General features: G+C 32.2%; 2 protein-coding genes across 2 annotated transcripts; both read right to left on the bottom strand.

Annotated features, from left to right (window-relative positions):
• Window positions 1-1,859: 1,859 nt before the first annotated feature.
• LOC103869988 (probable leucine-rich repeat receptor-like serine/threonine-protein kinase At3g14840) lies at window positions 1,860-13,237 on the bottom strand. The gene is made up of 23 exons (XM_009148072.3): window positions 9,445-13,237; window positions 9,165-9,339; window positions 7,615-7,686; window positions 7,434-7,502; window positions 7,276-7,347; window positions 7,088-7,159; window positions 6,931-7,002; window positions 6,723-6,794; window positions 6,554-6,625; window positions 6,304-6,375; window positions 6,138-6,209; window positions 5,982-6,053; window positions 5,828-5,893; window positions 5,676-5,738; window positions 5,544-5,585; window positions 5,395-5,435; window positions 4,934-5,307; window positions 4,651-4,846; window positions 4,384-4,545; window positions 4,174-4,292; window positions 3,467-3,915; window positions 3,234-3,384; window positions 1,860-3,156 (listed from the first exon to the last, which is right to left on the bottom strand). The coding sequence occupies exons 1-23, from the start codon at window positions 9,533-9,535 to the stop codon at window positions 2,767-2,769; spliced, it is 3,036 nt and encodes a 1,011-aa protein (XP_009146320.2). The 5' UTR covers window positions 9,536-13,237; the 3' UTR covers window positions 1,860-2,766.
• Window positions 13,238-13,484: 247 nt separating this feature from the next.
• On the bottom strand, window positions 13,485-15,734 carry LOC103869990. Its single transcript, XM_009148074.3, has 7 exons — window positions 15,019-15,734; window positions 14,706-14,945; window positions 14,528-14,617; window positions 14,306-14,455; window positions 14,092-14,216; window positions 13,889-14,018; window positions 13,485-13,776 (listed from the first exon to the last, which is right to left on the bottom strand). Exons 1-7 carry the CDS (start codon window positions 15,532-15,534, stop codon window positions 13,648-13,650), a joined length of 1,380 nt encoding a protein of 459 aa, XP_009146322.1. The 5' UTR covers window positions 15,535-15,734; the 3' UTR covers window positions 13,485-13,647.
• Between the last annotated feature and the right edge of the window lie 56 nt (window positions 15,735-15,790).

Genomic DNA, 15,790 nt, shown 5'->3' on the forward strand with positions numbered 1-15,790 from the left:
AAACAAAGACCTGCAGGTCAAAAAAAACCCAATAGATTATCTTCTCTAGACCTAAACTAAACCTATAATTTTGGGTCGGTTCGGTTTGTTTTTTATCCGGATATAATTCTCATGTCGAAAAGAAACTTACGTAAAAGTGTACATATAAAATCTCAAATAAACTAATTTGTAGATTATAGAGCTGTTAAAAATTATGTTTTTCGATATAATAAAACTTTGTATTATAATATAATCCAACAACTCCGCGCTTTCCAAGCGCGAATCAAAATCTAGTAAAATGTTAAATTTAATACAACTTCTTACATCATTATCATTTGCTGATGTAGAGGTATAGCATATATTTTATTAAATGTATTTGTTGATGTAGACATGTAGTAGTATATGCATTTTGGAGTTTCATAAGAAAAATGATATCCAGTAAAAATATATATTAAGGTGGAGACACAATATATCCCATCTATTAATTAGCCTATAAAAATTTCTAACATGTATATCATAGTTTGTATTTACCTGTTTCTATATTTTCTAAGCATTTATCATATCAAAGAATAGATTTGTCGAAATAATAATTCAAGTTAATTTGGTATGAACCAAAAATTAGAAAATCATCAACACAAAATTATGTTTAACTAGTTTAACCTTGTAATCTTGAATTCTTTTAGTTTCATTGGAAATATTATTGTAATATTATTTTCTATTGTTTCTAAAACTTAATAATTTGAAGAAATATTGCAAATAGTATCAGAGTCATTCAGTGAGCTAAAAGTTTGTTAACATCAGAGTCATTTATTATTAAAATATCACCTTATCATAATTAAAATACAAACGAAAAAATATAATAATTTTAACCATAAAATTCATTAAATAATTTATAAAAGTGGGTGGAATTATATATATACTAAAAAGAAGAAAAATAAAAGAACAAGGACTGAAAAAATAAGAAATGACAGAAAATAATTTCTGGAAAAGTCATTTCAAAATAATATTTAATAAACAATAAATTTTAAGTTTTGGTGTCTGATAGACCGTGACCACTTACCAGTATTGTTATCATCCAGAAATGAATGATGTGAACCAAAGTTCAACACTTCAACTATTATTTAGTAATATTAAAAGAAAAGGAAAATGTCTAACTATCGCTTCTATAGTTAAACCCTTAAAAAATGCATGAGACTTTTTTACGTTAACATTCTAACTTATGTGTATAGTGGTTGATGTGTTTTGAGTTAAAAGTATATTCACTGTCCAAAAGTGATTTTGATATTATGTGATTGAGGCTAAAGTAAAAAAATTATGTAATAATTGCATATAGTAAGAGTCGAATTGATAAACCATCATATGAATATTAGAAACAAATAAGAAAAAAACAGACACAAATAAAATTTTAAATTGATAAAAATAATTATTCCTTATCAAATTTAGGGAAAAACAAATTTTTATATTATTCTACAATAAAAATGAGAGAGACTAGAAAGAAAAAGTTATTATTTATAAATGATTAAAAATAAGCAATATTGAAGAATACATTATTTATTTTCATTCTTTAGCCACCAATTGGATCCTAAATAAGTTTTTTTTAATCTTCCTAAACTTAATACATTGATTATCATATTGAATGATACCTAACCGTAGGCCTGAGATTTATTATCCGAAATCCGGATTCGATTCGAGATACGCTCCATATTCGTTCTGAAAATAGGATATCCGGGGTGCCCGGATCTGAATCCGGATAGTAAAATCTTGGATCCGTCCAAACCGAATCCGGATCCGGATATCTTAATTTTTAGGTCCGGATATCCAGATCCGTATTTTTAAAATACATTAATTTTTAAATTTCATTAATATTTATATTTTATATCTTAATATTTTTATTTTACATATTAATATTTATACATAAATTAATTTTATAATATTATATTTTAGTTTTTACAATATTATAGACATATATATATTTATAAATCTTGTATTAATATTTAATTTATGTATTATTTTAAAAAATTTAGTAATTTAAAAATAAATATTTTTAATTATTTTTACGGATCCGGATCCGAATCCGAATATCCGCGGGTAATAGAATATAGAGACAGATATCCGAAATCCGGATATAGAAAAACTACAAATCCATATTCGGATATTAAATCCACGGATAAAGATCCGAATACCTAAATTTCCCGAATATCCGGATTCGTCCCAGGCATACCTAACAAGAGATGAGTAGATAGAATCGTCGGTGTGTTTGACTTATGAGTGGTACCATAGTGGACTGGTAGTCTGGTATCCTAATTCTTTTTTTCTTTTTGAAACACTCCTAATTCTAATTGTAATCTAGATAGCGCTTTTTATGTGTAACAAAAGTGAAGCGTTCTATACTGATTATAATATTTGATTTATTGTATATAGTAGCTTAAAATGAGATTATATTTTGAAAAGTAAAAGTCCAATCATACATCGAATGCAAGGGGAGCAAGGGGAGCAAGGGGAGCGAAAAACAAGATGCTAACAGAAGAACAATAATTTGTCTAACTCGTATCTCTTATCATGTTTTTTTAAACAAACACCTGTTCTATTCAAAACGGTTCAGCGAATCGATCGCCAAACGTATTAGATCGGACATGAAACATTTTTAAAAGGAAACAGCCTAAGAAACAATATGTGTACTATAAAATACTTATAACCCCCACAAAATTACATAAAGGAAAACAGACAAAGATAATTATTTCCTCCATAATTATTATATATTTTGTTTTGCAAAAACATAATTCATAACTAAACTCTAGAGTTCCAGTAAGCAGAATCAAGCTTAAGAGGATAAAGATCGCTGGCGTTGGCCGTGGACGTGGAAGAAGACGTGAATGGTCCGTCGGCGCTGATAGGCTGCTCTGTCATCGCGTAATGCTTCTTCATTGCGCTCATGCTCTCTTCGTCTTTCTTGTTTTCTCTGCGTAAGGAAGCTTCAAGAAGCTTCTCAACATTCACCGTAGAACTTCCTTCGAGCATGCTGACCACCGTTGACATGGACGGCCTTTCCGACGGAACTTGACTGGTGCAGAGAATCCCTATCTGGATCATGGTCATTGCTTCTTCTCTGTTGTAATCTGTTCCAAGCCTCGGGTCAACTACTTCCATCAGTTTGTTTTGTTCCCTTAGAACGTGTACCTTTGGAAATATATGGAGAGTTATGACTTGTTTCAAAATATGTTTAGGGTTTTAGAGGTGTAAAGATAATAACTTACCCAGTCAAGAAGGTTGAAGGTCTCGACTTTGGAACGTGTGATCGTGTTGCTTCTTCCGTGGACGATTTCTAGGGCAACGACTCCGAAACTGTAGACATCTGCTTTGTCTGTCAAATGACCTCTCATGGCGTATTCCGGAGCCATGTATCCGCTGCATAAACAAGTTTGCTTTGGTTACAAGAAATCTAAACAGAACTGAAACTTCTTCTTTTAACAGTAGTTGAGGGACTTACTATGTTCCTGCGACTCGTGTGCTAATGTGTGTGTTTTCTTCTTCATCAAGCTTAGCAAGACCGAAATCCGAAATCTTTGCGTTGAGTTCCTTGTCCAGCAAGACATTAGTAGCTTTAATGTCTCTGTGTACGATCTTGAGTCTTGATTCCTCATGAAGATAAGCTAATCCTCTTGCTATTCCAACGCAGATCTTGTGCCTCGTCGGCCAATCTAGTCGAATTTGAGTCTCTAGAGGACCAAAAAGTGCTCGAGCGAGACTGTTGTTTTCTAAGTACTCGTAGACTAGCAAGAGCTGGTCACCTTCGACGCAACATCCATACAGTTTAACCAAATGTGGATGTTGTAGAGCAGATATCATAGCAATCTCGTTCAAGAACTCTCGGTTCCCTTGTTTTGATTTTGATGATAGCTGCTTTACAGCCATTACGGTTCCATCTGCCAACGTTCCCTGGATTCATACAATATACAAACTTTTAGACAAGTACTTTCTCCGAAAGAATTGTTTTACAAAAAAAAAAACCTTTTAAAATTAGTGTTTTTACGGTTCAATGCATTTTATATGAGTTAGTAATACTAAACTGTAATTATTAGAGATAGTTAATCGAATAGAGTTTTATTTAGTAAGCATAAACCACATAATATTTATTTTAGAAACTTATCATTCTATTTTTCTCATAACAATGTCAATTACATATATGATGCTAACCTTGTGTACAGGTCCAAAGCCACCTTCTCCGATCTTGTTTGCTGGATCAAAGTTGTTTGTAGCAACTTTGATTTGTCTCAACGAGAAGGAACTTATCTGGAAATCCAAGTTCTTGAAATCTGTACGTGAAAAAGAATAAGAAGAAACATCATTAAGTTTGGGAAGAAATAGAGACTTCTAACTCAAAATCAATTAATTATTGCTAACAACCTTTTTCCATCTGACTCTTGGGTCTTAAGCAACCTCTCCACCATAAGATACCACCGATTAAAAGCACAAGAAATACCGTTGAAGCAAGTACAGCACCAACCAACGTGCCAATAGAGCTTCCACCACCACTTCCAGTGCCAGCTTCCTTAGGTGGAATGAAATCTACAACAAGATCATTAAAGATAAATTTCAAGAAGCAACAACAAAAAAAACACTCAAATAAATGTGATCTCTCTGTCAGATAGTTTCAAGTTTAGAAAATTTTACTTGGATTTACAGATACAGCTGATATGAGAGCACCATATACACCTCTTGTAGGAAGACCTTGAGTTCCTTTACCAGCCCAGAACAATCTTATATCAAGCTTCCCATCTGTAATCATGACCGGGAAGCTCTTAACCACAGCTCTTCCAACACCTCTTGCCTCATCTACTATATTGAAATCCTTAACCACAAGCTTTCCCTGCACATTACCATGCACACACGCCAGTTGATTTAAAGCATTACAATCTTTTCAAACATGTTTTTAGACAAATTTTAAGTAAACTACCTGAATGTATACGTCAAAGAATCGTCTTCCCAAACTTCTATACGTTTCATCGTCACTGAACATAATTTCAGCGAAGTGAAGATTAACAGTGTAATTTCCTTGTCCAAGACACAATGCGTAGTAAGTAAGTGAAATGGCTGATAGACTTGCATGTGTATAAAGACTAGGATCTGCTATCGTAAGCTCTGACGTATTTTCCCATATGGTTGATCCTCTGGGAGACCGAGCATCTTCCAAGAAGTTCCCGGTGTTGCTAGAAACCCAACCGTTTCCACTGTCGTAGAAGATTGGTCTAGCCGATGTATCAGCATCATACTTAGTCCCATTGATTGTAAGTTCAGTACCACCACAGTTTATATGAAGGCCATAGAAAGCTTAAGAATAACAAAAGTTAAATCAGCTGCGCTGCTAGATTTTAGCGATATGGTTTTGTGATATGTATATTAGCTTCAAAGACTTACTTTTGGGACATTTATAGCTACTCAGACATGAAACGTTTGAGCTGTAGCCAATCATAACAACATAATATCAGTATTAGAGAGAAGTAGCCCTAGTCTAGGTTCAGAAGAATGAACTGAGAGTTGGTCTGACTGCCTTCACTATGGCTTACTAGTTATTTGCAAGTAAAGGACTTGTGCTTGAAAACATATTCCTGTGAGTGAAAAAATCCAAGAAATTGTAAGATGTATACTGATAATTTCTAAGGCACGAGAAGTTTGAATTTATTTATTTATCTTCTTACACAGCATTTCGTTGACATTGTGCGGTTGTTGGATCATTAGTAAAGTTATTGTAGTTAAGATCACTGCAATATAAATAACAAAACAAAATGTTATTCGGGTGTGTCTCTACAAAAAAAAAATATATATATATATATAGTTAAAGAAAACTCACATCTTCTCTCCTCTGTCTATCATCCAAATTGGTACTTCCCCATTTAACATGTTACTTGTAAAATACCTGGAAGATTAGAAAACGAAATTAACTTTCATTCACAGATAGATTTTAACAAAACAAGAAGAAAGAAGAGAGGAGCAGAGCGTCATACATGTTCTCTACGTTGGAAAGAGCTCTATATTCTACCGGAATTGGTCCACTTAGTTTATTAAAGCTAAGATCTCTGCAAAATGAGTCTCACAATGTCATCTTTAAATTTTTTTTTTTCATATTTTATGCAGGCCAAAGAAGAAAAGACTTTACTTACAAGAGTTTTAATGATGTGTTCTGTCCAATATACGCAGGTAACTCTCCTGTAATGTTGCAGTTCCTAAGAATCCTGTAAGCAAACAGCGAGTGGAAGTAGAAGTTAAGCTCAACGATAATGAGAAGAAGCTATTACTGAAATTGTTTAGTCTTAGACTAAAACTAACAATGTCCTCATCAGTGTCATGTTTTGAAGTGGCGGAAATGGAGACTCTGGTCCGCTCAAGTCACTGATCCTCCTACAAAACAAAATTAAGAAAAGAAACCATAAATGTTATTGATAATTTGGCGAAACACGCTTTAAATTTAGAAACTAATGTAATGAACTCCACCCTTTGGGGGCTTTAAGATTTGAATAGAAGGTTGTGTTACAGAAAAAAAAAAAAAGAATCTCACACGTTAAGTTGGTGTACTTACAAGTCTGTTAACTTGCTAAGAGGACTAATGGTACTAGGAATTGGTCCGACTAAACCACTAGCTTGAATAACCCTGTTGCATGCAGCAAAACAACATTTCACTCATTTGTAAGTCACCAAAACCCATACAAGAAACGAAAGAATCTGATTATGCTAAAAGAATTGCTTACAATTTATCAAGGTTTGTCCAGTTCTGGATGAAATCTGGTATTGTACCAGTTAGCTGATTGTCACTTATACGGCTAAAAATCAAGAGAATAATATATATTAATATTCATATATATATATATATATATATATATATATATATATATATAAAGTCCGGATCTCCAGCAAAATATGCATTACGAACTAGAAGAATATTAGACTAAGTCTTACAAATCGGTCAATGTTATAAGTTTGGAGAATGTACTTGGGATGTCTCCACTCAAGTTGTTCGAGCTAAGAAGCCTACAAAGATAAAACATAGCTTCAACACTGGTAAATTCTCTGGAAGTTGTGTAGATTGTAAAAGAACTTAGATAATGATTCTTACATTCTTCGAACATTTGGTAGATTCGCCAGCTCTGGAGGTAAATTCCCTGAGATTTGGTTGAATTCCAAGACACTAAAACCCAATTGTTCCACAAAACAAAAACAAATCAAGACACTATCACCAAAATATGAATTATCTGAGACATTTACATTTTTAAAGAGAGAGAGAGATCAAAGAAGTGTACTCACAAGCTCACAAGGCTTGTAATGTTTCCAATCTCTTTTGGGATTGGACCAGTTATTCGGTTTCCAAGTAAGGTACTGCATTTCATCATCCAACAAATCAATCTACACATTCATGCACAGATATAAAGTGTATATGGACAGAGACACGCATATATACATACAGGTTTACAAGTGGCAAGGCTCCCCATTCGGGAGGAATTGAACCATTGAGAAAGTTTCTAGACAGATCACTGCAAAAAGAAAGAAAAAAAAAGTATCAGTTAAATTAGTTAAGAAAGACACTAGTAATGGCATATACTGTAATAAAGGGAATGTTCAAGGGATAATATTTGCTATTCTTACATCTCCTGTAGAAAAGGAAGTCCTGCAAACTCTTTAGGAAGAGATCCATTAAGGTTTTGTCCCTTGACAACTCTGTCCAAGATTTAAGAGGAAAAAGAAAGAAGAGCTTTCAAAATACTATTCATCACGAAAGTTGAACAAAATAAGTTAAAAATCTGCACCATATTTAGTTGTTTTTTCTTTAGTATTTAAATTTAGATGAGAAATAAATGTAAAAATTGGCTTTCAGTTTCATTATACTTTGTTTGTTTTTTATGTTTGTAAAAGTCTATTTCTCAAAACTGCGTCATGGACTTTTTTTATCCTATGTTGACAGTGTTAATAACGTAACACTTAATCATTTATAAGAAAAATTATATTGTCACTCACAATTTTAATTTATACCAAAAATTTGTTTACAAGTCGATGCGAGCAATTTATTATAAAACACATGTAAAATATATTTTAATATAAGTAATATTCTAACTAAATAATTCATGTATTAAAGTATTCGTTCGATTTTCAAAGTTTTTATTTAGTATAACTATTTTGGGTAAAGAAAAATAAAAGTTGTTCAAATATTTATAAATTTTGATTTGCTTAGATTTTTTTTCTGTTTCAAGGTAATATGCTTTGGAAGCTGAGACCTCACACTTAAAAAAAGTCTTTATATTTTTTAATGAAAAATCAACATGTATATATAATGTTCTAAAAATAATTTATCAACTAGATAATTTTTTATACTTATGTATGGATATAAATATTTACAAAATAAATACATTCTAATAATTTATGAATATATATTTTAAATTTAATTTTTGTAATATATGGTAATTAAAATGCATAATTTATTTTAAATAATATTATGTCTTTTACTGACAAAAAAAAATTATGTCTTTTAATTAAAAGAATGATTTTGGATATATAATATCTCATCTGTTTGGTTATTATATGGATATATTATGTAATGTCTATTTTTTTCGATGGCAACATTATTTTTGTTCTATATATATTAAAATTTTGGTTAAATTTGTTATTTACATTTAATTTGATTCTTGTCTTAAATTTGTTAATTTATTTTGTTGATTATTTATAATTTAATATATGATTTTCGAGAATAAATTAGTAAAAAACAACTAAAATATATATTGATTTATAAATTACATATGAATGTAAAAAGGAGTTTGAAACCTCATGTACATATATATATGATGTTTTAGCTTAGTGCACAAAGATTAAAAAACTTATTTTTCTCTAAAAACATTTTTAAAGATAGAATTTTAAAATAATTCAAACAATTATAAAAAATACTATAAGATTTAATTGGTTAAATAGTTTTCAATAGAGATAAAGTTAATTTTAAATCTCAAAACGTCTTATATTTTAAAATAACATAAACCTCCTAAAACATCATATAATTTGAAACTGAGTATATATAAAATAATTTAATTGTATTAGTTGGTTAATATTTTTAGGATATTATTTGAGAATTTTATCGTTATTTATTAATATATTGAGTCGTTCAATTATTTATGTGTAGAAGAGGGAATAATAAAGAGGTAGGAACGCACATGCTGGCGACATGGCAAACGGAGGAGGAGCAGTTACAAGTAACAGCGTTTGTAAAGTCACTGTCGGCGTTAGGTATTCTCCAACCTCCTACGGTTGAAGCGACGCCGCATGGATCCACATTGAAATCCCAGTTATTTTGGTGTAAGCCCTTCGCTATGGCTCTTAAAACGTCCACTGCGACAGAAAAAAAAAAACTAACCTCATTATACACTGACGAGAGACGAATACAAAAGTACGTAACGTACACACTCATTAACACATACATATAAATCTTTATACCTTCATCTGTGGCTAACTTTTGAGAGGAAGCGAAGCCGGAGAAGACGAGGGAGACGAGTATGTACATGAAGATAAGCAGAGTTAACGACATTTTCTTTTTCTTTTTTTAAAGACTGTTATTAATTTGTTTGTGTGAGAGAAGATAAGATACGATGAGAGTTAAGTATAAGAAGAACGGGTTTGTCTATGCGACAAGGGACGGTGAATTCAGAAGTCTTGAAAAGAGACGTAGGGGGTCTGAACGGTGACAACATATATTATTTAAACATTATTTGAAAAATATTTTTTGGAAAAATTGTTTAACCGTCATCGTACTTTATTCTCATGAAAAATGATATGATTTAGTACAAAATATTACAAATTTTTTTTATCATGAAATATACAATTTTTATGATGAAAACTTGATTTATGATAAAATTCTTAAATAAAGTTAATGAATAAAATTTTAAATTATGTCAAGAATCCTAAATAAAATATAACTAGTGTTGGCTAATTTTTTTTATTGTAACACATAAATATGTGGAAAATTCTAATTTTACCACAAATTTGATAACGCTTTTCAAATTTACGTTTAAAAATAATTATTTTCATAAATATTTTAAATTTTTGATGAAAAAACTAAATTAACCATCTTAAGCTTGAAATATTTTAAAAAAAATATTTTTGAAAATTGGTAGTCAACTTCTTGTTTTCAAGCAATTTTCTAAATATATTAGTGATGAAAATTAGTTATGGAAATATTTTTAACTGACATATAATTAAATCTGGCTCTATTCCATAAAAAAAATTAATAAAACCAAAAATTATATTAAAACATTGGAAGGGTATAAAGGAAACAATTAAACAACATATCATACGTGTGTGTGATTTTTTTTACCAAAAAGAAACAAACGTGTGTGATCTTTTGATAACCACTCTTATTAAATTACTGAAATTCTACGAGTGAATCTCAATTTTTTTTTTATCCCATTTTTTAGAAAATATCTTAAGATAGCATTAAAAAGAAATATATTTAGCTTTTAACATTTAGACCAAAAATAAATAAATATATATTAGCATAGTACTAAAAATATTGTATCACAAAAACGTCTTCAAAATTAAAATGAGTAAAATAAGTTTCATCAAAAACAATAAAATATACTTATAATCCGATTATTAACTAATGTATATTAAATTTTATATTTTGGAGGGTGGGACTTAGGATTTAAATTTAAATTAAAATTTTTTTTTTGCAAATAAAATTTTAATTTTTTTTTAATTTTTTAGGATTCAAATTTTCAAATAATAATATTAAAACTTTTAGTTTTTACTTATCATCTTTGAAAATTCTATTTTGTTGTTGTGTAGCTTACTAATCATCAACATGTTTTTTGAATATCAACATTCTAATTTTTCAACCCAACAATTTATCGTTTGATCGAATACTACTAAATCTCGAGGACAAGTCAAAGAGGCCACCTTATTAGACTCGAGACTGAAATAGACTTATTCAAAATTACGAAGAGGTGACTAAGACGATTCTCTTAAACTTTAGTCATTAATTTTTGGGAAATTTGGAAATAAGGAACAGAAAAACTTAGCTATTGTCCCTTTTAGTACAAAATCAAATTTTGTCACTTTTGGATTTTCACTACACTTCTTGTAAATAAAAATTCATATCAATATATTTACAATACAAAAAAATAAAGAAAAATATAAACCATGAAGTTATCAAACATGTGCATATATGAAAAATATTTTTGGATTAAAAAAATATTTAGAATAGAACTTTAAAAATGGACTAAATATGTTAGAATATCAAATCTTCATCTACGACAATTTAGAATATGCATTCTACCTAAGACAAAATGATCTACTATACGTAGAAGGCACAATACACCTAAAAAATTTTGACCTACTAAAACAGAATAACAAATCTGCATTTCCTTTTATGTTCTGTATAAAACAAAAATTTTGACCTACTAAACCAATCTAGCTTAACATGGTATCAGAGCCTGATCCATACAGTCCAATTCGATCCATTATCGATCCAGCCCAAAGTCAGCCCATCGATCCTTGTCCGAGCATTCCGAGATTGATACTCAAAGAGCCATCATCTCGAGGAGGCGTATTAGGGATAAATGTCCCACATCGAATATTGGAAGGGATCCTTAGCAATATATAAGATGGATGGGCCACTCCACTTAGTACCAATTGGTTTTAGATTGGAAGTCCATCTAGCTTAACATAACATGATGGTCGTTAAAAAAAAAGGGTTTACCTGGTGATGTTCGCAGAGAGCCTGGGTTCAAAAAAAAAAAAGGGTTTATCACGTACATAATCCAAAACACCAGAAAAAATGGTTTTATTGGGTCAAATTTCGTCAAGTTTATAAACATTATTATAAAACGAAATGCTTGATACTACTATATATGTTTTAAATGTCTATTAATTACTATTTACTTTAACCATTTTTATTGCATGACTTTGAACTGGTTTCCTGACTGAAACTGTAAATTTGTGACCACAGTTTTCTAATTTGAAAACCCGACAATATACTCAATATTGAACTGTCTTCTCTAATGTTTTTACCAAAAAAAAAAGTGACAATGTGTATTATTCTACATGCAGACAATATAAACGTGGATTAAAAATATTGTCGGGTTTTTAAAAGAGTAAATTGTAAATTACAGTTTTCATCAATACCTATAAACGTGACAATATTGAACTGTCTTCTCCAAAATAATTTGAGTTTTATATTGTTGATAGGCCCGGCTCAAAGAGTAGTTGGACCACATGCTGCTTGGAACAAGGAGACGCTACAAGCTGGCCTCGCATGGACCTTCACCGGATCCGGATTCAGTTCAGCGGTGGAAGGATCAAGCACCCAAGACTACAACAAATCACCACTGGTGGCCGAAGACTTGCTCTCATCAAGGCAGCGACCCTCGAGATCACTTCTCTAAGGATGTCCTCCGATAATCTAACGCTCATTCGAGCTATCAACATGACATGCAGATTAAGGAAATTCAAAGAATCGTGTGTGGTATCCAAAAAATTTCCTCTGCTTTCGTCAAAATCATTTTTTCTCACATTTCTTGCGACTTTAATAAAAAAGCCGATGCGTTGGCTAAGCAATTCCTTCTTTGTATTTCTGTAGTGGACCTTCTTTTGGGTTGACTTGGGCCTGAAATCTTTCTCTATTAATCAAATGAGTTGTGCACAAAAAAAAAAATACCTCTGATATAAATTTACCGGATTAAGCTTCATATATCTATCTTGAAGTTATGTTTGTTCTCCAGTAGGCTTTTAGCCTCTTTTTTCTTTCTTTTGTCTCTTGAGCCCCTGTAGACTCGGTTCTAGTTCAAGAGTTTGTTTCCGGACGGTACTTGTATCACATCAGTTTGTGGCTTCATAAAATTAAAGATTATATCTTTGATGGTTGTATTTAAAGAACGGTTGCAAATCTATCCTTAATCTAACAAATTAAGATCTTATTATGTATTCTACTAGATTAAGATCCTAACTTCTTTAAAAATTGGAAAAAGGGCCCTGTGGAAAAGCACTCTCAGTATATGTTCACAACCAACTGATTTTTGATAAAAAAAATTAACACAGTTTTGATATAATTTTTTCAAATTTACTCTTAAGATAATTATTATCATCAATGTTTTAAATTTGTAATAAAATAATTAAATTAATTCTCGTAGATCATTTATACAATGTTTTAAAACAATTTATAAAAAATTTAGAAATCCAACCTCAGCCATTAAATATTAAATTTTAAATAGTAACCATTAAACCATAAACTCAAATGTTAGTATTTTTTAATTAGTTAAATTTCTAAAAATGATAACCAACTTAAGATATTTAATTAATTTCTTATTAAAAAGATAATAAATTTTACAGGCTTATTTTATGATTTTTTAATATTTGGTGGGTTTAAAAACACTATAGAACATTACCAACCCCCATTCTATATTTTCTTTTAAATAGAGTTTAAAATAAAAATGCTTAACAATCATTTTATTTTCTACCTTATAATTGAGTAACAAAAAAAATGATCTGAAATAAAGTGGATCTATTAATGATTGTCTAACTTGCGGTATCTAATTTTCTTTCACACATGTACATGGAAATGTGGCGAAGCAGTCTTTTCACACATATATACATCAGTACATGGGAATAAACTTTGCCTTAGTATGTGTATACAAGGAAAGGGAATCAGAACTCAAAAGAGTTATTAAGCTGGACAGAGAAAGAAGGCTGGCCAATACTTGCTGCAAGAGGAGTATCAGCTCTAACAACTATCCCCGTGCGTCCGTTGTTTCCATTCCATTTCGACCGACCAAACTGCAGTTTCCATCAGAGAAACACAGAGTAGTTAAGTTAGGGTCGTGAAGGAGACAGAAACGGTTCAGGCTTTGACTTCACATAGCAATAAAAAAAGACAAGCTTAGCTTACAGATACAGAGGCAAATGCTGAAGGATGTGCGTTGAGTGCGTAGCCATATATCAAGTTCAAGTCATCCCTCAGCGAGTGTATCACTTCCGCTTTCACCCCGGGGTTGATTCCACCAAACGTGGGACATACACTGTTCCGGTTCATGAATCTTGTATTCATTCTTGGTTTAGAGGGGCACATGTTTAGTAAAGAAAAAGCTTTACCTGAGTTGAAGTGTAGGCTTCATTAGTAGTCCGGATCTACGCCATGCCAAGCCTTGAGAAACTTCCAACGCGAATGATTTGTCAGGCAAATATACCATTGGTGTGATTCTAGTTCCACGTTTGTTCTATTCCACGAACAAAGAGGTTTTAAAAAAAAATGAGAATAAGCTCCATCCACAAGGATCATGATGAGTTTTATGATCTCTATACTAACCTTACAAGAGTAACTAAACCTCATATCGCCTGGATACTGACCCTGTGCTTGAAGAAGACCTCCACAGAGAGGCACAAAGGTACTAACTGTCAACCCCTCGCCGGATACATAAGTCAGTTGCCCGTTTGGGAACTGCAAATCCATAAAGGACTGTCCAAAGACAACAAGTTCAGGAAAAGTAAGAACATAACCACACCTCCAAGGAACAAAAGAGTGGCTTACGCAAGACAAAGGGTTGAGACATAGCATTGACATCATAAGCCATCTTCTATGCTTTGACCATATAGCTGGGCAAAGTGAATGCATACCTTTCTGCAAACAAACTTAAGTAAGTTTTGGGATAAAATTCGAAAGAGAGAGGAACTCTTACTGAAGTGTGTGAAGTTTATTAAGCATATACCTTCCTGTCATATCCATACCAGAGCAAGTGTTGTTTTGATAAGTGCAACGGTAAGAGAAGAGTTGAATCTCGTAGGAAAAGAATCGGTCCAAGCTGGAGAAGAAAAAGAGAGGAAGTCCCATCACTTGCAGTAGAACTCGAACTCGAGGCTTCAAGTCTCCATATGTCTCCCCTGGCTGCCAATGAATGTTCCATACCATTTGTCCTACTATCATAACTTGATGATATATCAATCTTCCCCTGCATTCACCGAGAGAAATCTACAGTTACTCAATCAAGAAGCAGACAAAGAGAACAAAGCAGACAAGTATACCTTTGATCTTCCAAGGAAACCACCTGTTCTTAAATAAGAATCTGCAACTTCCTCTTCAGACATGGTAACAGAATCATCCGTCTTAGAAAAACCTGTCTCTTTCAACCGTTCTGCAGCAACATAAGCCCTATGGCTCCTTATACTCTTACCACTAAGCTTGCTATCTTCGTGCACAAACGGTATAGGTAACCTCCTAAAGAACTGCTGGACCATGAGGTTCAAACCAGAACCGAAATCAACACCAGCTTGACCTATCTTACTCCCAGCATCAAGAACCGCCGCAACACCGTTGATGGGTTGGTTAATAATACCGAAACTATAATCTCTAATAGCGTCGAAATGTTGACTCGGGAACTCGAGATCGAAAGGTTTCGGCTTTTGATGATGGTGAGGCCACGGGAAGGAAGGTGGGCTAATCTGAATCAAACCCGTGAAGCCCTGAGCGAGCCGGTCGGCTAAATCTAGCCCTTGTCGTTGAACCTCTTCCCAAGCTTCGAAAGATCTCTCCACCGACATGTTTGTTTAAATCCTCATGCGAATCAAATCAGTGGGAGAAAGGTTTGAACTTTACCTAAGGATCGAAAACAGGGGAAACAGAGCAGACACAGATTCTCACCGCTTTGAAAGCAATAAGCTTTGGGTAAATGATGATGATGATGATAGGCTTCCTTAAAAAGATCAAATCTTTGTCCCTCCGTTGACCAAAATCATACGCAAGTCTTCTTCTTTGATACGGAACCATTTAGTTTATGATATAACCGGGATGGATTCG

The sequence above is a fragment of the Brassica rapa genome, chromosome A05 (assembly GCF_000309985.2).
Source record: "Brassica rapa cultivar Chiifu-401-42 chromosome A05, CAAS_Brap_v3.01, whole genome shotgun sequence".
In the NCBI taxonomy this organism is placed as follows: Eukaryota; Viridiplantae; Streptophyta; class Magnoliopsida; order Brassicales; family Brassicaceae; genus Brassica; species Brassica rapa.